We start from the raw sequence: 22,636 nt of genomic DNA on the forward strand, positions 1-22,636 counted from the left end.
ATTTTACTTGTTTATGTCCTTTACGATCACATAAAGTACACTCTTATAAAATTGAAAACAAATATCATAAGAGATAAAAAATTATATTTAAATCATTATTATTTTTGTTACATATAATTAATTTTAAAGTATTGTTTCTTGGACAAAATTGAATAAGTTTAATGCGAATTATTTAAGCCCTTTTAATAAACAGTATGTTTCTGCAATAATATTTCGTATGTAGAACTTAACATTTATTCATATAACTTCATTATTTTTCATTCTTGCTCTTAATTATTAAAATATTCAGTTTTTTCCTTTTTTCAATAAAAAATACTGGTGACAAGAACAAAGCTATGTAGCTAATACCTATGAGATTACGTGCATATGACAGTTTCTGTGTATATAATTCTAATCAATTTTGTCTCTATTATTTTTCTAATAGAAAATGAACTTGTCATTTTTCGTAACAAAAATTCACGCCTATTTGTCTAAAAATTTTATGTCTCATTAAAAAATAATAAAATAAATTAAAAAAATTAAGGAAATTCGAAGCAAAATTCTCGATCATTTTATATCTTTAAAATTTCAATAACGGTACGTATTGTATGCTAAATGTTTCATTGAATCCAATATTACATGGCTAAGATTTGATAATGTTTATTCATAGATTTGATAATTTGTTTAAAATATAATCAGAAGTCTTACTTATTTTTATTTCTGTTAAAAGCTGAAAAGTTCAGTTCAAAAGAAAGTATCTGTTGATCTGAAATCTTTTACAACTAATACATTAAAAATAAAAAGTTTCAAGCCATCTATCAGACACATCCGTACAAGCTCGATTGACATACTGAATGCAAAACATGCATTTACTTTGGTAATTGTGTGGTCCTTTCCTCAGGTGTTGGGAATTAGCTATTGTTAAAAATTTTAAGAATGACAGACCCCGAAATATATTATCAAGATTTCTAAAGATAAACAACGAGGCAGGTATTGCTATTTTGCCTGTGGAAGAGTCAACACTGAAAGGTTGAAATGGTTTCGATATCCTGTCTTTTTTCTAAATAAGGGAAACAATTTATTTTGTGAGAAGTAAATGACATTGTGGCAAGCTGTGAAGGTACGGATAGAAATGTTTCGTGGAAACTTAGAAAGAAAAGCATGTTTCTCAGAGAATAGAGCGGGGGGGGGGTGAGCAGTATGTAGTTCAATAGTTTATCATATGGGTGGCATTTTGAGAAATAAAGATTATTTCATTGAGAGTAAACTTGTTGTTCAAGGTCAAATATTAAAGACAATATATAGATGTTCACAATATAACTTTTCTGCCTTTCTAACACATGACAACTATCAAGAATAGGCACAGTTTGAATGATTTTATCTTTAGAATGCAATCCTTTTTATTGAGCCGCTTTTTTTTTTATCTACAATAGCAACTCTATTCACTTTTCAACCATTATCATTTAAAAGGTGGTCTTGTGTAGTAAAAATCTATATAAAACTCAACCTTCCATTCATATGTCAATTTCGCAGACCTCCAAAGTATCGTCTGGTGCGTTATCGTTTTTATTTTGAAACACGAAAACACGAAGGATTCTGCATAATTTTAAAATGCATCATACCTGACAAAATTTGGGAATTGTTGATTTTTAAAAAGAGAATTCAAGCATTTCAAGTATTCATTGATCTTTAGTTATTTATAACTATATCTGTTCCCCTTCAATACACCATTAAGAACTTATACTTGTTCTTTCACGCTTTTATATTAGGAATTCCTTTAATTTTCTGAAGTTCAAACTCATAATCATATTTATGTTTGAGTTTATATATAGCTTTTTAAAATGAATTCGAATAGCTTTATCTTGAGTCATTTCTCTGCCTAAAAATGGATAAGTGGTAGAAAAAGAAATAAATTAAGTTTCCTCCTGGCAGTATATACTAAAAAGGGATAATAATAATAATAGGATTTTAAATTCTTCTATTAATTATTTTTTAAACAAGTTCAAAAACAATCTATATCTGAAAAAGAGAGTTAGATTCAGTTTTGGACGCCACATTCTTAATTTTCTTAAATAATAATTTTTTCAAAAATAGTTCTCTTCCTTTTAGATAAAAAAAAACGCAATTTAGTTTACTATAAGAAATTTGTGTGTGTTTTTTTTCTGCCTTCTTTTTTTTGAAATGAAAAGCTAAATACATTTTTATTTTTAAATTATTTGGATATTAAAAGAAGCTCATTTTAACTATAAAAACTTAATTAGTTTACCTTTTTAATTTTTTTTAAAAAATTTTTAGCTGAAAAATTAAATATTTTTGTATGAAATTTTAAATAAAATATTTAGTATGGAAAATAAAATTTTTTCACTAAAAAATAATTGAAAATTTCATAAAGTTCTAAACACAAATGGGAAATACTAATATAAAGAAAAGATTCCGAATCGATAATAAAACAAAATAATAAAAAGCAAAATAATAAATAATTTTATGAAATAGATCTCATATGAAAATAAGTAATGGTAGCACAGCTATCAAAGCTATCATAAAGATAGCGCAGCCTCATAAGACAATGAAATGTTTATAAGCACTCAAAATTCGCCAAATAATAGAAATAAACATAAATATCTTTCAGCCAAGTCAAAGAAGACTGTGATGTACTCATAGCTCCTTTTCCAACAAAAGGGCCTTTTAAAAGAGGAGTGCGATGAAATGACAGGTTAATGGGTGGTCAAGCAAGTTCAGGGGAAGGAAACAGCCGGCACAACTGCTGTGCCTTCGCCGTTGTTAGGGCAAGTTTTTTGAGCGGCACATATGCTGTGCCCGCCGTTGGCAAAGGGTTAATATAGCAAAAAATTTCCAAAACGGCTGTAACAAAACCTTTACTTCTTTTAAGTAGGAACATATACAAATTACACCATTACCCTCTGCAGGTTGTTATTCCACACAATGTGAAATGGTTGTTCTATTATTAACAGGTGTTCCCATTCAATCGATTGTAAGGCAGAACACAAATAACAGAAGATTTTTATTCACGCCTACAAAGTTGTGTGACATTACAATACTTTGAAAGCAAAATGATTGATAAGATTTCTTACTTTCTAAATAGAAATAAATATGCCAATCCCTACCACCCTGTCAGTTCTCAAGAAACTCTTCCCCCAGTCACGTGTGTTGAATGTGGGAAATTCAAAAACTAAAACGTGTCAGTAATCGTGAACCTATGTTTGCGTACACAGTGGGTGGAAAATCATCTGGCGCCCTTATACTCTTAGAACAAATACTAAGCAATAACAATAGGTACACTATATAGTATAACAATAACATATTCTACATTTTAATGCTTTTGTAAACCATTGAATGAATGACACTGATTCCATCGATAGTAGCAACCTTTTAGATTATTTAACATCAGAGATGATTGATTGTTTAAGATTTGCATGACTTTTATTATTATTGACTAATTCAAGTTTATACTCCAAATAAAATTAAGGTTGCTTATATTAAAAAATAAAAAAAGATAGAATTTTTTTAATTATTTGGATTAGAATATATGCACATAATATTAATTTTCGTACGCAAATTTAATTTGCTGATCTAATTAACAATTTTACATTTTTAAGTATCTTGACAAGTAGGCCTGATTTTCATATAAAGACATAAGCGTGCGCATGTATTTTTATGAAACTGTTCCGGCATGTTCAAATTTCGGATTACATTTCAGTTTGTTTAAAAATGCTGTTTTAGTGTTATACAAACATCCTAATTTGGCACTTAGCAACAATAAAATTCATAAAACAGACACGTTTAACTTTATTGCAAGCAAATTTTCTAAGTAATTTAAAATTATCATTATGCATACGTAAATTTTATTTAAAATGATCTAAAAGGATCATTATATATTATTCGTATTTACAAGACATGAAAAATAAGTGGCTTCTAATTCTATTTTATTTTAACGCATATTAAAAATAATATTACTTCAAGTATAGCATAATGTACTTGACAATGAAAACTTATGATTGAACAAAACGGTTTAAACAAAAAGTAAAAAAATAATAGTAATTTTTTGATAACTCTAGTAACTCTTTGTTCAACTCATAAATACTTATTGAGTTTTTTTAGATCATTCCCATATTTTTTTTAATCGCATTTTTGAATCTTGAGATTTTAAAACAGAAAGCAAATAAAACAATTCCATTTAGTTGAAGAAAACTCCGTCAATCAATCATAGTGATCGGTTTGCAACCAACTAAGAATTATCTAAAATATATTTTATGAATATTTTTAAAAATTTCCTACGTAGCAAAACAAATATTCTCTTCCTTTTATCTGTACTGACCATTCAAACTAAAGGCAACCTACTTTTTCTACAGAAAAAAAAAGCATTTTAAAAGTTTTTATTCCTTTGAAGCAGATGGAACACCGGTGTCTCTTTTATATATATATATATATTTCTTACTCTTTAATTACAAACGAAAATATATTTTGATATATTTTAATTATTAAAAACAGTCTAATAGCTACTAAAAAGTCTATTAGATTATTGGAATTGCATTTCTATTGAAACATAACATACAAAAAAAGTACATTGAAAAGAAATTCTTTTTTTTTATTCATATTCAAAAATGTGTCAATTGATTGATCAAATGATTTTGTAAATTAAGGAATGAGGAAAAATTGCTTCTCTTAGATCTAAATAACTGCAAGTAAGCGAAAATTTTAAAAATTATTGTATTTGGAAGTTAGCCTGGTTTTGAAAATTTTACCTTTAACGCAGAAAAGTCACCTGAGCCCCATGCTGCATTTCATAACCATAAATTATTGAAATGCTAAGTATAATGCTTTAGCGAGTTAATAATTATTTTATTGTTTATTTTCGTGCAAAATATTGGAAATATCAGTATAATATCGTTCGAGTAGAAGGAGAAATGTAGCTATTTATTATGAGATAAGGTTGAAGCTTAAAAAAAAAAAACTAAATTTTTGATCAAAATGTGCAACAAAGGAAAACTAATTTTTTCCTTTTAAAAATATTTATTGTTAATAAAGTTCTAAAAAGCTTCTCACAAATTTTGATAAAAATTATGGTCTGTTTGGATCAATGGCATTTTTTTCCCCTAGAAAAATGAATACTAAAAATCGCACAGTATATTATAATTTTTCATTTCAATTGAAATATAACAAAAAAACATAATAGTTTTACTAAATAGATCTGGAAGAAAAATTATTATTTATTTTTTTATGGTTATGTTTTTTTGTGAAGAAACTTTTATGTGAGGAGGTAAGTTAAGTTCTCTTTTCGCTAGAGGGCAAGGGCAATAAAGGACAATTCTGGAACTGATATCTCTTCGCGCATGCGCGTCGGCAACCCTTGGACCAATCATTGGTGTTCAATAATCTGAACCATTTTCGTTTTTGGCTTCAGAGAGTGCAGTTTACTGATACTTTATGTGAGCGCCTGTGTTTCTTGATTTAAATATTCCTGAGTTTCCTGTCTTGATTTTCGACTTTTTAATGTGAAGTTTTTAGAAGATTTTTAGATTTGTGGAGTAAGTAAATTTAATTTACATTTTATTTAATTGTTTTACGCTATTGTTATGATTGTTATAGTTTTTAAGTAGGATAACAATGCATTTTAAAAACATGTTTTTTTTTGTATTTAACTCTTTACTGTTTTTATGTGACAAATTAATGTGTTTTCAACACATTAATTTGTGATATATTTGTTGACAAATGAAACGTTAAATGCATAACACTTTAAATTTTTTTTAAATGCGTGGAAATCTGTACTTTTATTATAGTATTCAAAAAAAAAATTTGTTTAAAGAATTACGAAGGTTTTCTCTAGATAATTTTGGATTTAAGAATCTCCCTATTCCTTACATCAATAATTTATAAAGAGAAAAAAATTGATTCAGAAATGTATTTTTAGTTAATTAAAATTATATAAAATATTACATAAGTACGAATTTTAGAAAATTAAGGTTTAGATAATTTTAATGGACGAATTTTTTTTTCATTTTTGAAGATTAAGAAATGAAATATTCTTAAATATTTTTTTTAAGCGTTTGATTTACCGTGTTTACTTTTTGTATGTTAAAAGTCTTCTAAAGAATTTTATTCATTAATTTTTTTATATTATATACTTATTTTTTTGTTTATTTATTCTTTTAAAGCTTGTAGGAATTTGGAAACATTTGTTAATTTCTTTTAGTTAAAGTGTAAAATGGTTAATATATTTGAGGTTAAGCAATTTGAACCATTCTTTTAAAGTGTAAAATGTTCATTTTATGGGAAAAAAACAATTTGCTGACCTATTTTTCTCGTTGGATATATGCGTTTTTCAATTATTAAAGCTTCTAATTTAATTAAATTACTGATTCATATTTAAGATAACTAGTTTTATTTTTACTGGATAAGAACTACTTATTAACCATTTATTTCCTGGACAGAGAAAATAATAATATCCTCTTAAACTGCGCTTAACTTTGTCAGAAGCTCCTTTCATTTTTCTCGTTTTCTATGTAATTTTATGGAGGTTGATTTATTAAAATTTTTGTTATCATATAGTTCAGAAAAATGAAGTTAATTTTTCAAAAATGCTTTACTTTGATAAACTTTTACCAGCTTTATCTTTTTTGAAATAAAATGTGTTAATCGAGTATCAAACGCGTTTACTTAAAAGACGGGAGAAGTAGATCGTCTAAAAGCCTCTCTTAAAGGAAGATTAGGTTAAAGCACAAAAAGGTGAGTTATGTTGAATTTACTTTAACACGACAGAAATAGGAAAGTGAAAGCTTTTGTAAATAGGAAAGCATGCTTTCTTCTGTAGTACTTCTGTTTTATATTTGTAATTAGTTTTGTTCCTCGCAATGCAGTTTGTGATTATGAGAAAGGGGGTGGGGTAGAATATACTGTTTAATTATATTTCCATTCCTCAATTTTTTTTTTAAAGCAATCTCCGACTACTTTTCAAGAAAGTGTTATTTTCTTTCTTTTGTCAGTGAAGGGCTAAATACAAGTTGTTTTAAATTATTGAAAAAGAAACAGCATTATTTTAATTGAATGCGGTTATTGCTTGCCTTGTAAGTTCCTCGAGATTTGTCTACAAATTATTTATTTTACATTTGTGTACTTGAATATATTTGATAGTTTTTTCTGAAATCGAAATAAATTGCGTCTTTTTCGCTCTACATTTCTTTTCTAAGCTATTTTAAAGTTCCTTGAATAAGACATCAACCCTAGCAAACGAGGTATAAGAAGCTATTTATATTAAAACACCCTCGCACTTTCTTGCCTATTGAAATATCATTTAATTTATGTTGCCATTGAGTATAAACATTATGTTTGATTCGATTATGAGATTGATTGTTGATCAATGATTATGTTTGAAGTTTTCAGTGTCTATATTGTTACTTGTGTTGTTTTATAATTTTTCATTTTTTATAATTTTTGATGTCCTTAAATGATTTTGATCTGGACTTGTGGAGCTCAGTCTTACAATGTCACAACATAATTGGAATTGTTTAATATCTATTGATTTGAAAATGAAAATCTTTTCTCCAGTTGTAATAACTATGTACCTATTTCCTTAAAAAAATTATGTTTAGATATATATATTTTTTATTATTAAATTTTAAATATAAGACTTAAGAGACTGGGTAGCTCCGAGCAACAAGGTACATCAGCCAGAGGATTATTGTATCCATAAATATTACTTTAAATTTTTTTTCAGCATTATTTATTAATTTGCATTGTTATTTATTAAATATCACCTCTAACAATTTAACTCACTATTGGTCTGTCTCATGCCTCCATTTTCCAATTTGTTAGTTTGAAGCACTTAAGGTTCTATTGGTATTTAATAACTAATACAGAGATGGTATGCTTGAAGAAATCATATTTCAAAGACAAGAGTTCCAATCATAAATTGGAATTTAATCAGTAGGAATTTTTTTTTTTGGTACTTAATAGTAGGAATATTTTTTTCCCCCATTGACCATTTTAGTCAAACCCGATATTATCAAATTGTGACTTCTAGTTTTGAACGAAGAAAAAGTAATCGAAGCACTTTCATTACATATATTTTGAATTTTTTATAATATTCTGAGATTTTTGCATAAATATTTTTTTTATATCCTTACTTTGAATTAAAACAAACTGAATATTATTTTGGGCTTGAGCCCCGTGGCAGAAACACGGCGACACAGCGACATTGTCGCAGAAAGCGACTGAGTTCTTGCAGAAAGATTTTTTTTATTTGGGAAATAAAAATTTTTGGTTTGCCACAAACTAAAGTTCTCAAAACAGATTCTGCAGAAACAGAAGCTGTTTTACCAAAAGAAAAAGAAAAAAAAAGAAGAAAAAAACATTTTATACAGAAACAAAAAATTTCTGCAGAAGCAATAATGGTTCTGCAAAATTTTTTTCCTACAGAATTGTTTTAAATATTTTTTTCTTGCGTACCGCTGAAGGAGAAAGCGCTCGTAATTCTCCGTTAATCTCCAACACAAACAGTTACTGGATAAAAAGGGAATAATTTTTTTCCCCTTTATTAAGCTATTTTTGGAAATTTGCCAACTTCGGCCTCTATTGCTGGCGCAGTAATTTGCTTTGTGTTTTCTTATTAAAACAAATTTGAAAACTGATTTTTCAAGGCGGCATTCCGAAGAAGAAATAAGAGGGAAGTTGACAACATCTAGCGATGTCAGAGATTTTTTTTCTGGAATGCGACAGGAAAAGAAGCTTCCCACGCTACTAATATTGAAAAAAAAAAAAAAAAAAACTTTCTAGATTCGAATTAAATATTCTTACTTGTAGCGATATCGATAGTAAGGATGAGACAACATTTCCAACAAATCAAGAAATTTTAGAAGCAGTCAAAGGTAAAAAGTAAAAAATAACTATAGATATATATATTTTTTTTTTCAATGGTAAAATGCCTATATCCTTTGAATTAAGTCGTCGATTAAAAAAAAAAACAAAAAACACTCGCAATCTAACGATAAATGAAATAAAGCATGAAAGATATCACACTATCTACGATTTTTTGGCATGCGAATGAAAACCAGATTGGTGGAAAATATTTACTGCTAAAACACTTTCAAACAGGTTTCCATACGCATGCGAAAAAAATCGCATCCAATGAGTATGGCTCTAATCAGAGCCCGACTTTGCCTAATTGGGGCCCGGGGCAAAAATTTCTTTTGGGGCCCCCCTCTGCTTCAGTAATGGAGAGCTGAACTTTATGGAGCTATTTAAATTGTTCACCTCGTTATAGATGTATAAAAAAAAATTGCCTAGAACCTTAAATAGCTATAAAGTGCTCCCCTCCCCCCTCCGCCTCCAATGGTCAGACGAAATATTGTTCTTTCCATTTTATTGATTTTCTGACAATTCAACGTCCAGCATGCGAAGACAGTTTTCTGATTGTTAACTTTGTCATCTAGCTGCATAAAATTCGTATCCTTGTTGACATAAGGGCGGAATTCAACTAAATTTTCACAATAACGATAGCTCAATTAAGCCAATCAGAAGCCCGTATTTTTGTAAGCAGATTGCATTTTACGATATACAAAAATATAGGCTTTTCATTGGCCCAATTTGTCCATCGTAATTGCGAAAATTTAGCTGAATTCCCTCCTAGAAAACCATGGATTTAAGAAATATAGATATTTTGTGTTCATACAATAGATTAATGAAGAAGCTAACATAAAACTGTCGAATTTTACACTGTACTGATGTTTTGTTTAAAAAAAGTTCAATGAAGAAGGAAATTTAAAATGAACTCTCTATTCGATTTGGGGGCCCTCTGATGTGGGGGCCCGGGGCGACTGCCCCGTATGCCCCTGCCTTAGTCAGGCTCTGGCTCTAATACCGATGTTTCAGTACTGATAAAGACTATTTCGTTTCGAGATGTTTATTAGACTTGAGCACATTGAGTCGGAAACAGCTTCTGCATACTTCGTGTGGAATCAATGCTATATATTTACACAATACGGTGCGAAATCACAAGCTCTGTGTATTTTTTTCGTTCTGAACTTAATCTGATCACGAAAAAAGTTTTATTTACCTCCTTTTTTAAAAAAAAAATCTTTCAATAAGTCAGTACAATATTAATCGAATCTAATTAATCTATAATTAATTAGATAAAATTAATGAGATGTAGAAAAAATTGAAACAAACATCGCTTTAATTTTTTTGCTTTTAGAATTCGGTTATAGTCAATTCTATTTTATTATTTTGATTACTCAACTTCAATATTAATTTTTTCACCTGATTTGTTTCTGTACCTGATATAACTACTATAATGAAACATTAAATCATACTGTTTTAAACTGCTTTAATAATTTAATTTTGATACTGTTTTAAACTGATACTTCAAATTCAGTTAGCTTGTTTTATAAATTTAATCTTTTTGTCCATTCTTAACTATTTCTATAAGTTCTATCTTATTATAGGTTCTGGGTAATCTTTATTTATGCTCTAGTAAGCATTTTTGTCTGCAGATCTAAACATTTATGACTTTTCGTTATTATCGAAGATTATACAAATTTATTCTTAAACAATTTAAACTTATTAAGAAATGTAAACTTATATTATGAAATTAAGAAAAAAAAATCTACACAGTTTCATTCTATGCACGTAGACTTATTTTATAAACACGAATTTCATCTATTATTATAAATTCATTACACATACATTTATAACGATAAAAATATCTTGCAGAAAGATATTGGTTCTAGTTAGGTTTGTCGCAGAAAGCCAGAAAAAATTCTGCCACAGGGGGCTTGAGGTTTAGAAAGAAAGCATTATTTGAGATTGATAAGAAGAACTCTAAAAGCCAATGTTGAAAAGTTTTAATTAAATAGTTTCTTTTGTCTGATTTTTCCATTGAATGCGAATTGAATTTGCATTACTTTTAATATATTTTTTGATGACAGGGATATTGGGACATGAAGGCCTCTTAGGGCACTCTTAAAATTGCCTTTAACTGTATCTAGCATTCATGCTTATAATTGTAAAATAAAATGAAAATTTATTATTGCATTATACTTTCTAGACATTACTCTGAAAGAAGAAATAAATTTGAGTCTTATTGATCTACAACCTGTTCTGTTGCTGTTTGAGCTGTTGCTTGAATAAAGACTGTCAAGAACTTGATGATCCATAATGTCTGCTTGCCAAATTGAAAGCCTAGGAAATCGCAACATTGTGGAGTTTAAAGGTCTTCTCACATCTGTTAGACTCATAAAGAGAGCAGTTTTGCAGTACAGAAATCTGGACATGAGTTTGAGCTGTTCACTTCGAATAACAAATGTTCAAACAAAGGAAGGTAAGGATCATGGACTTATTTAAGTATCTTTCATTTTTGTGTTATTCGTTAATATTAAACTTGTTCTTGGTTATGTTTATAAGAAATTGCGAGTTTATTTTTTCTAGAGAGGAATAAAAACTTTGCAATTATGATAATATAGGGCAAGAAACCATTGCTAGAATTCACAAATATATTAAATTAACATAATTTTATAATATACATGTTTTAGCATATTCATACGTTAAAATATAGCAATGAAAAACATCACTTGTATTGTTTTCTTTGCTATTGTTCTTTCAAAAAATGTAATTTTTATGCTATTTTAAATATAAATTATTGAAATATTTGATTCGTATTATTTCTAATTATTTATATCACATAATATTATAGTTTTTAAATAATGTACTAAATAATATATTTGTAAGTTTTATTTTGTATTTATATGGTTCTAGTATGAATAGTACAGGAAATATGTATATTATTGCTGTTTTGCATTAACTGCACCCAAAGTACTTTTCTTTAAATTAACTTTACTTTTATAAAGATAACCATGGCATGAAGTTTGATGGAATGTTAAAAAATTGTAGGGACTTATCCAGAATTTTTACGAGATGCTCATTTTTTAAATATATTTAACTTAAACTAAAATTTTTGAAAAATGCATATTATTTTATTGCGAAGAACTTTTTAGTTTATGTAATTGTTCTGTTTATGTTGGGTAGCAAAAATATTCTAATAAGATAACAAGGGATGTTGCATTTTGTTTTATACAATATCAAGGGATGTTGCTTTTTGTTTTATATAATATTTTAAAGTAAATTACCACATGATTGCATTGAAACTATTAAAGATTAGGGTTGAAATTTTTGTAAAACATTTATTTTTACTAATTTTTATTGGCTCCAATTTTTCAAATAAAATTTTTTATAAAATAATTAAAAAAAAAAAAACTCTTATAAAATCCACCTGTATTGGTCCCTGGATACTGTCACAAATTTATCAAATATTATTCTGCATATCATGTCGCTAAAAGTGATTGTGTTTAATATTATTTTCTTACATCACTTTTTTGTAATCTATTTCAATAATTTGTTTTTAAAGAGGATTGTAAGTTCACTATTTTAAGAAATAAGTAATAAATTGTAAAAGTGATTGCAAAGGAATTGGAAAAAAAAATTTAAATTGTCTCACAGTATTTTGCACATATATCCAGATCCACATTTCTTTGAATATTTAATTAATCCAATTGCAGAATTTCAGAGATTTATTCAAATTTCAGAAATGAAGTGTTAAAAAACTCACCAAAGGCAAAGGTTTTACACATTAATATAATGGTTTTTGATTTAATAGTAGAAATGTACAATAATGACACCTGTTTTCTTAGTAGTAAAGTTAACAAAAATCTTTAATTTATTCTGTTTAGAAATAGCTTTTCTTTAATAACAAGCTTTAAGTTTAAAAGAAAAAATTTTTTATTTCATTTTTTTACATTTTGTTTAGTATTTGCTAATTAAAGATGGATGAATTAGTATTAATACATCATTTATAGTTACTTTTATTATCACACTAAATATACTCATTTACAATTTTGAAAGTAGTTGTTGTCTGTGATTTTTATCTTTATAGTATTTCAAAGCTTAATTTAAGTCTAAAACTCTCTGAATACACCAAAAATCAATTGATTAAAGTTGAATCATATCCAAACTTTTTGTTTATCACATCAAGTAAACTGTGATAAGAATTATTTATTTATATTCCAGAAAAGTAGTGTTTTTTGTGTTTGAATCATATGCTGAAAGGGCATTAGTCTTGCTAACTAATTTTCACAAAAGCGAAATAAGGGAAAACATTTATTTCTGTATTTAATATCAGTGCAAAAAGTCTAAAAATAATAATGCTTCTGGTTTATTATCTAGTCTAATGCTTTAATGTTTTTATTAGTTTTCCAATCCAATAGTTAAAGCGGTTAAAGAGACTGATTCCCTTTTTGCACAATGCAATTCGCTTATTGTTAAAAATGTTATTTTATGCAAAATGGAAAATCAAATCTTTCAGGATTAATTTGTGTTACTAAGAATAGTATCTGTATGTATATATTTTATATTAAATATACATATTCGATATTTTTGAAATTTATGTTTTATTTAACATTCAAAAATATGTTATGTATAATATATTTTTATTACGAAAAAATTACAAAGAATGTAACTGTACATAGCTAAATTGTATATTCTACATTATGTAGTTGTAATGATATTTTATGCTAAAATATATGATCTAATAAAATGTCATTAGGCTCTATGTTGTAGCTTGATTTGATTTCTTTTAAAAACTTGCACACTGTTGAGTAATTTTTTGCCAATTTTTCGTTATGTTTACTTTTAAATTTCTGTTCTCAAAACAATCTATGTTTCATTTCTTCAATTTTTTTTAGTTTTTACTCATTTTTATGTTACTAAACTTTGTAATATATTAATTAAATTTTATTAATTTTCATTTGCTGATGCCAGTTTACGAAGATGATAATGCAGTTATTCCAAAAAATACCGCAATTCGTATTACGCGTGTTCCTGTCGCGAGTGCGTATAAGAGAAATAGGTAAGTAATGCTGGTTTTTATTAATTTTTTTTTCCTTAACTTTATGTAATTATATACTAAATTGCTCAAAATATTATTAGTTTTTTTAATTAGCTTATAATTTAGGGTAATTTTTAAATTATATTTGAAAGTATGTTCTTTTTGTGTTAAGAGACAAGCTCATATATTTTTTTTAAAAATGTGATGAGAAAAAAAATTTTTTCACACAAAATTTGGACTTTGATCACTTCTAGGATATTTACATGCTAAGCTCAATATTCTTATTATTTTTTCAAATTAAAAGTTACAAAATATTTTAAATTAGATAATAATCTAGTTACTTATAAGCATTTAAAAAGTGTGGACATAATTTATTTTATTTGAAGAATATGAAACACTTTGAACTGTTTAGGATATAAAAGCAGGTATAAATATTGTTGTGTATTATGTTTGTTGTAGAGTACGTTCAGTAAAAATTAAAAAAATGTAGCATGGGGAGTAATGCTAAGGAAATTAAGTTTAGAATTAATAATATGCTATTCTCTTTTATTTATTAATATAGGTTAACTTTTTTTTGTTTCACACTTAGAAACTTACGGCTTTAAATGATATTAAACAATAATTCTTTCATTTATGTTTTTAAAAATATATTTGTTAAAGTTTTTGTTTCACCAATTTTTTTATTTAAATATTTGATTAATTTTTTTAGCGAATATTGTATTGACAAGAAGAAGCTGCTGGAAGATAATGTGGTTCCCAAAATTACTGATGATGTTCCCGAGGAATTATTGTGTATCGCTTGCAACTCTCTTCTGCAAGATGCAGTTTTAGCTCCTTGCTGTGCAAATAGTTTTTGTTATGAGTGTAAGTTTTTACAAAAAAAGTTTTTTTTTAAAAGCAAGCATTTATTTTCGAAATGCTTTCGCTGTATGTATTGAAATTTTGTGCTGAATCCTAATTTGTTGTAATTGTTAATTATTTAATGGAATTAAGTATCGAAAAAAGATTTCTCTATTTAAGGATTTCTTTTATATTGGTTGGTTAGGCTTCTCATCTTTTTATTCTTTGGAATTTAATTACAATTCCCTTGATGTTATATTTACTTTTTTGAGCATTTTATCCCTATTCCTTTTAAGCTTAGAATATGGTAAATTAATGGTAAAAATAATGAAAAGTGTTAGTTTAGCTTTTAGGAGCTTATAATGAAGTTTTTGCTTTGTTTAATTCCCCCCCCCCATGTTTTTGAAACTAAAATATATACTCAATTATAAATATGTACTTGACTTAATTACTTTTACTTAATTTAATTGCTGGTAACCATTGATCTTGTTCTTAAGCCAAGCTCCTATATATACTTTTTCTGAGTAAGCATTTCTTTGCTTCAGGCATATCCAGTTTTTTAAGTTTTAATATTCTGGTGTAAACCCCACTTTTTTTTTAAAATTGCATATTCTCTTCAAAGTTTTGTACACATAAAATTTTTACTTATAATATTTTTTACTAAGCAAAACTTTTTATAAATATTTGTTATTTTCTTTTCAGAAATTTAACATAATCATAATATTATAAAGAGATGTGTTGAAATCATAATTATAATTAAATACTATTGCATTTAACTGGTTAATAATTATACTTAAAATGTTCTGTTTTGTAAAGTTTCAAAAACTCACATTCTTCAGATTAAGAATTTTACTACGTAATAAAATTATTTATTTTGATTTAATTTAATTGTGTTATAAAAATTAATAACGAGATAAAACTGTAGCAAGTGTTTTGTATGATATATAATAGAATTTCTGTTCGATAGGAAATTGTATTTCTTGCAAAAGTTTAAAATTACAAAACTTTTAGAGCTTGTTGCCCATTTATATTAATGATGTAATCTTTCTTTAATTATATTAAAATTATCTGAAATGCCATATTTGATGTATTTAAAAGTCATATGGGATTTCGTTTTACTTATTTACTTACATTTTATGGTCAACTCATATGAAAACCATTTACACAGGTTAGATGATTTGAACTGTTATAGCATGACTGAAACATTAATGTTAGTTCATTAGATTTCAGAATACTTGTTTTATATTTGTGTAATAAACTGATTTTAAATGAATGTTTATTACAGGTGGTTATCTAGCATTTTCCAATTCAGAGTGCCCAGTTTGTCATGATTTTGCGGTTACTAATTCGGATAATCTAATTCCATGTCTGTATTTACGAAAGGCTGTGCAAAATTTTAAGTCTTCAAATCAAGTGTTTTCTGAACTAAGTTCGAAATCTAAATTGCCTGAATTTAGAACTACTGTTGAATTTTTTAAAGCCATAGAAAAGACTCTTGAAACTGAGAATAAGCCACTGGATGTTAAAGATTCCATAAAAAAGGATCCTACTGCAACTTTAAAGTTAGATAATAGGTAAGCATAATGATTTCTTTTGCTAATTATGAATGTACTAACAATTGGATTTATTTTCTTTTTTAAAGATTTAATGCTTTGTCGCACAATTTTGATTAAAGATTTTTGCAACTTTTGTTGAAATTTTGCATTATTTTAGATCAAAATGAGTGAAAAATATTCTATTTATCATTTTAATAATTTATGTTTATGAATTACTGAATTAAAATTTAGTGCCTTTTTCTGTGTTAACGGTAAATCTTCCAAAGACAGCTCACTTTCAAACAAAACTTTTTCAATTTACAAAATCAATTAAGGATACGTTTTTAAAAAATATGAATCAAATTTTTGTTAATTGCTTCCTTTATGTTTTATATTTTAGTGCAAATATAATTCCGATAATGTGACGGGTTTTATTAGTAATGATTACACTGTTTTTTTATAATTAAAAAATGCCAAGAGCATCAGAAATGGATATAAATATAAAATGGATACATGTGTCCTATCTGCGAAGGGTTAACAGAATATAACTTTAAAATGTTTGAAATATTTTTAAATGGTAAATTTTGCTTTCCACCTTGATGTACTTAGTTTATGGTAGTTAGACAAACTGTTTTTGTGCAACCATTGGAGATAAAAAGTTGCTTATTCTAGTACTTTAGACAATTTCTAAAATTTCATTTTTATATTAGTTTTTCATTTATATTTATTTTATTGATGTTTTAATTTTTTTTGTTCTTTTTTTTTAGCTGTCAAGAGTTTGGAAATTCATTAGCAGATGAATCTTCTTATGATGGCACACAATCTGGCAGGAAGATTGAGACTATTATTACTTCAAGATGTACATATGGACAAGTAAGAGAATATTATTTTCCTTAATAAACTTAAAAATTCAATTTTAAAGGTTTCAATATTTTCAACTAATGCATATTTACTTTATTCTTGAGTTTTAAGCTCTCATGAGCAGTGCTTTTGTGACCAATAATATTTGCCATTAATATTTACTAAAGGTAATTTCACAAAAAAATTCTAGTATGGAAATAAAGATCTTTCTATAAGTATTTTAATCTATAATTTGATTTTCTTTTCTACCATTTCAAATACTTCGAGAAATCGTTTCAATATTTATTTTCTTAAATGTTCAATTATTAACATGATTTCAAAATTTTTTTGTATGAATGTCATATTTTTTTAGGTGGTTGAATTAATTGCTGCTTAAGTATTTTTAATTTTGAATGCTGAGCTATTTTTTTAAGAAGTTACTTTTTTTTGTTTTACTTAAGCTTTTTTGTTGTAAGATTCTGATTTTTGATTTTATTAAATTTTTTAACAATAACTGTAAATAATTAAAATAAGTCTTATTATGATTGCTATTTCTAAGTAAAGTTTTTGATGCATTTGATATATCCTTGCTTATGATGTTTGGTATAATTAATTTATGTAATTTGTTTGAAGGATTTAAATATTTTTCTGCATCTTGAGGTGTATAAAGTATTCTGATAACTTCTTTTCTTTCTTTTTTTTCAGAGGCCAATTCGAGATTCCTATTTTGATGATTATCCTTATTGCGGTAAGTTCCTGATTTCTAAAAAAAACTTTCAAATATCTAGATTAAATGTAATACGTAACAGTATTTATTATATACCTCAGTGTTAATTTCAGTGTCTTGATTAGTTTTTATGTCAACTCTAAAGCTATTTAACTATTAAAAAGTATTAGTTTTATTAATTAAAAAAAGTAGATTTTACTTGACTTTCTATTTAGCGTTGTTATTAATACTTTTTCAGGTTTTGTTACAAACATTGTAAAGCGTGTTGATTCTTTTACGATGTTTCACGTATGATCCAATTCAAATTTTTATATTTATTTTCTCCAGAAATTAATTTTTCACGATGTTACTGATTGTTTACCTGTTGCTTGCATTTTTTAAATTTTGATTTCTATTATATTTTTATTCTTTTTTTTTCCAGATACATCTGATGACGTTTCATATCTGGAAGCAGAACCATTGCCACCAGGAGTGGAACCTTTACCTTGCCAAATTCCGACTTACTTGGGTTGTCGTTATGAAGTGCATGATTCTGCAGTCGCTTTTAACAGGGATGAAAGGTAACCTTATTTACTGAGTTCTTTATTTCTTTTCGTTTTTTTTCTCCAAAAATATCATTCATGCTTTTTTGTTTTGTAATTGCACCTGTTAACACGCCTTGTTAATAAACAAGAATTAAAAGTATTAACCTGTTGGTTAATATACTGTAACTCTTTTGGCTCATCCACAATTCGAGGGTTTGTTAAGGAATTTTAATTTTTCCTCAATTTTATTGTATGAGTAAGGTTATAATTTCAAGTACAATATTTTATATGTTTTTTGTTAAAACCATTTGAGGTGTATAGATTAGTTATGAAATCTAGTGTGATTGTGGATTTTATACACGTTCTTATCAATACTAGTTTAAGTTTATTTGCTACCAATTAGTTAGTAACTAGTTTAAATTTAGTAATTGAAATTAAAACATGAAATATATTCCCTATCGATTAGACATGTTTAAAACAAAATTGCTAAATTATTTATTAATTTAATGATTGAATTGGGGATTTACATATTTTTTTCTTGTGAAATAAAATGAGTACCTAACTTCAAATTTCGGGAAATAAGTCTGTACAGCAAACATAGATTTTATTTCAGTTTACATTTTTTACTTTTTACTACTCAGTAATCCATCATTAGATGTCAAAAGTTATCTACTACATCAATCTTGTTTTTAGATGCACTTTTGCATGAAAACTAAGCACTTACATTAGTTAGGCTGAGTAAAATCATGAGTTCAAAAACAAAGAATTGTATTATTTTATTTATTATTAATAAATGCATAATGTATGTTTTTTTTTCCTTTTGGAGTCATAATTCTTTTATTACATTTTTGTTAATATTGATGCATTAATAAAGCTTACCATATTTATTATTTAAAATCAAAGCCAATAAATAGAGCTTTCATAAACTGAACAATCATGTATATCACTTCTAAGTTGTTCTTAAAAATTCATAACATCTTATGTCTATAAAAGTTTAAAGTGGGGACCACCGAGGCTTTTATTTTTAACTATTGTAGTTTTTGTGTTAAGACTGTGTGTCTGTTTCTTTTTTTACAAGCAAAGTAGTTTGTTATTTTAAACTTACAATTTTTTCTCTCTTTATGTGTTTTAGAAGTATCAATTATGATTTGGAAACTTTGAATCGTGAAAAATGTGACAGAAACCATTATGGAGAGGAATTACCTCGCAATAAAAGTAGAAGCTCTGGTCATTCTAGTTATGAACACATGTTTTTATCTCCTTCCAAATCTTTGCCTAGTGAAAAATCATCAGATTCTCCTATACTTCTCTCTAGGAGATCAAAAATACAGTCACGTTCTGATTATCACTCTTCCACCAGCACAGAACACCAATCTAGTCGGAGATCAGCCAAACGATCAAGATCTTCCAAGTTTCGTCCACGAAAGAGATCCTCTTCTTCCAGAAGATGCTGGAAATCTTCTAATTCTGATTCTCGATCTTCTACCGACAAAGAGTTTATACAATCTAGAAGGAAGTCAACCAAACGAACCAGATCTCATCTTGGAAGGAGATCGTCCTCTCCCAAAGAACACTGTAGATCTTCTCACAGGAGGGTTTCGTATTCCAGAAATCTCCCTTGTCTTTCTTCTGATTCTGGAAAGCACTCTTATCCTCCCCAAGTTGTTGGTTCTAATAAAGGAAACATTGTTCAGAAAGAAGAGATGTTCCGTAAGAAGCACACAGGTGAGAAAGACGTGCATATTGAACAAAATAAGTCTTTGTATCAGGAAAAGCCTCATTTTGAAGCACGATGCTCCAGCATATTCTCTAAGCCTGATACAAAAATGTCTCTCGACAATTTTGAACCAGATTATGAGCCGGAAGATGTTGTGATGAAGGCGTCTGAAAAAAGAAGTGTTTTCCCGGAAAATAGTGGCAAAAGAATAAAATTAGAAGAAAATGGATGCTATGTCAGCAAAAGAGTTTCTTGTATCAAATCTTCTCCAGATGAAGAATGTTCAAGTTCTGATAAAGAAAATGCTTATAAAATTAAAAAATCATGTAATAAGAAACATAAGTCTGTTCATTTGAAGAAAAAAAGTCGCAAGTCAAAAAGAGAATGAAAAAAAAAATTATTTATTTTAATCTGTTAATTTTTATGAAAAAAATAGTGATGACTCTATTTTCGTCAAAATGTGATATTTATATATTTTTTGTACTAGTCTGCTTTTAACATTTATGTAAATTAGTGTACTAAGTAATGATTCAGTACATGACACAGAATGAGCTTTTATTAAAATTCACTTTTTTTCTTAGTTTAGCTAATACATTTTTAAATGTAATAATTTATAAGATGCTAGATTGACCATCACTGTTTTGAGTATGCAGGAATTTACCATTGGCAAAGTTTTTTTTATTTGACTTTGTTTTAATTTTTTTTTTAAAAATACGATATTTTATTGTTTTGCGTAGTAGTCCGTGCTTAAAAGTTTTCTAAATAAGTTTCCTCACATTGCAAAAAATGACAAAGAACAAATTTTTGTTTGACTATTGAAATTATGTTAGATTTAATTTCTTTCTTAATTTGTATATTTTCATATGTTATATTTTATAAAATGATTGTTTGACAATTACTGTGCTAGTATGCAGCAAATAACGAAAAATATATAATTTTTGTTCAGATTGTGCCATGTCTGATAAAATTAATATTTGCTATTTTGACTTAGAATTTCTGTATTATTAAGTCCTTATTATTTTATGTACATTCTAAATAATGTACACCCTAAAGTTAGTATGAGGTACTTTTGATTGCAAAATTCTGAATATATTATTCTGAATAAATTTACTTATATTGAACAAAGAACAAATTTTTGTTTGGCTATTAAAATTATGTTATATTTGATTTCCTTTTTGTATATTTTCATATGTAATTTTTTGTGTAACTGTATTTTAAAGTTGTTATTATTTTCTGTACACTCCAAATAATGTTCACCCTAAAGTCAATATAAGGTACTTTTAATTGGAAAATTCGGAACATATTCATTTTTTCATTGTATTTTTTTGTGTGACTCTACAGTCTGTTTAGAAATTTGTTTTCATCTGTAATTATTGATGTATGTTTCTGTTAGGTTTAACTCAGTGTTTTAATTTTTTGATTAGCTGTTGCTATATATTTTTATTTTTTACACAATAAATTTTTCTGTACTTTATCCCGTAACATATTTTTTTAGGAAGAGAAAAATTGTATTATATTTTTCAAAATATATATTTATAAGTGTTGCTAATTGTATATTGTTACCATTTTTTATCCTGTGCTTTATCTTTGGGGCCGAATCTTTGTTTTTTATTTACAATATTTTTTTAAAAACTTGTGATATTTATTTCTATGTTCAATAAATGTGTAAATAATATTTTTTATATTGTTTTATTTATACTTATTGATATTTCGATAAAAGGATATGCTTTTTAAAGGGCAAATTATGTCAAATCAAAAGAACAGAACGTATTATATTTTCTAATGAGCCTTATGAATATTTAATTTTTGAACTACGGGTATTCAGACATTTTGACACAATTAGTAGAAATCTATTTCAATGCTGTTTTTTTAACATTGTGGCCTACTCTTTTTAAAGCAAAATTTATACCTAGATATACCTAGTTTATCTTTAGATAATATGTGTAGCTATTATTATCTAGTCTACCCATAAACTTTTTTTTTTTTTTTAATTATTATTAGATCGTTATGTATTATTATTAAAAGGAAGAACTCTAACAATTTTCCATGTCTTATATTATTAGGGAATTTAAATCTAATAGTTTATGATTAATATTTTTAGCAAGAAAATCCTTGAATTTCTTTATAATATATTTTTATGATTGTTTTCATTTTTTGCGCTATGTCTATTTGTATCGGAAGTTAATAAATAATTTTTACTGGGTATATAATAACAACATAACCTAGCTATAATATCTATAGATGCATTTATATTTTTAGATATTTTATTACATCTATAGATAATACATATACCTATAAAGATGTAAATGTATCTATACATACAATTATGTCTATATTAAATAAAACAAAGGTTGTCTCAAAAAATGATAATGAATCTTTTTAAGCAGGAAAACATTAACAATCTTTAAAATAACTTAAAAATTTTAGTGGTAGATTTATTTAGATGAGGAAATATATAAAATATTTAAACTTAGTCAGCAATATATTCTCATCATAAACATGCAAGAAAATGTCAGATTATGCCTGTTTTAAAACTTAATTTTTACCACATTCTTGTAAAACTTGTTTTCACAACTACCTTGG

The 22,636-nt window shown here is 26.7% G+C and overlaps 1 protein-coding gene across 4 annotated transcripts; it reads left to right on the forward strand.

Moving 5' to 3' along the window:
* The first annotated feature begins 5,395 nt into the window (after nucleotides 1-5,395).
* On the forward strand, nucleotides 5,396-21,728 carry LOC107453734 (uncharacterized). Of its 4 annotated transcripts, none has more exons than XM_087168255.1 (9): nucleotides 5,396-5,525; nucleotides 11,039-11,311; nucleotides 13,804-13,891; nucleotides 14,580-14,734; nucleotides 15,996-16,284; nucleotides 17,013-17,118; nucleotides 17,791-17,833; nucleotides 18,234-18,372; nucleotides 19,469-21,728. In XM_087168255.1, the coding sequence occupies exons 2-9, from the start codon at nucleotides 11,149-11,151 to the stop codon at nucleotides 20,439-20,441; spliced, it is 1,956 nt and encodes a 651-aa protein (XP_087024381.1). In that variant the 5' UTR covers nucleotides 5,396-5,525; nucleotides 11,039-11,148; the 3' UTR covers nucleotides 20,442-21,728. The 4 variants fall into 4 exon arrangements, with proteins under 4 accessions (XP_087024381.1, XP_087024383.1, XP_087024380.1 ...); XM_087168257.1 differs by lacking the exon at nucleotides 5,396-5,525 and adding an exon at nucleotides 6,586-6,723; XM_087168254.1 differs by lacking the exon at nucleotides 5,396-5,525 and adding an exon at nucleotides 6,718-7,061.
* The last annotated feature ends 908 nt before the right edge of the window (nucleotides 21,729-22,636 follow it).

The sequence above is a fragment of the Parasteatoda tepidariorum genome, chromosome 7, assembly GCF_982258835.1.
Source record: "Parasteatoda tepidariorum strain Cologne lab strain chromosome 7, Ptep-v5.0, whole genome shotgun sequence".
Taxonomy (NCBI): domain Eukaryota; kingdom Metazoa; phylum Arthropoda; class Arachnida; order Araneae; family Theridiidae; genus Parasteatoda; species Parasteatoda tepidariorum.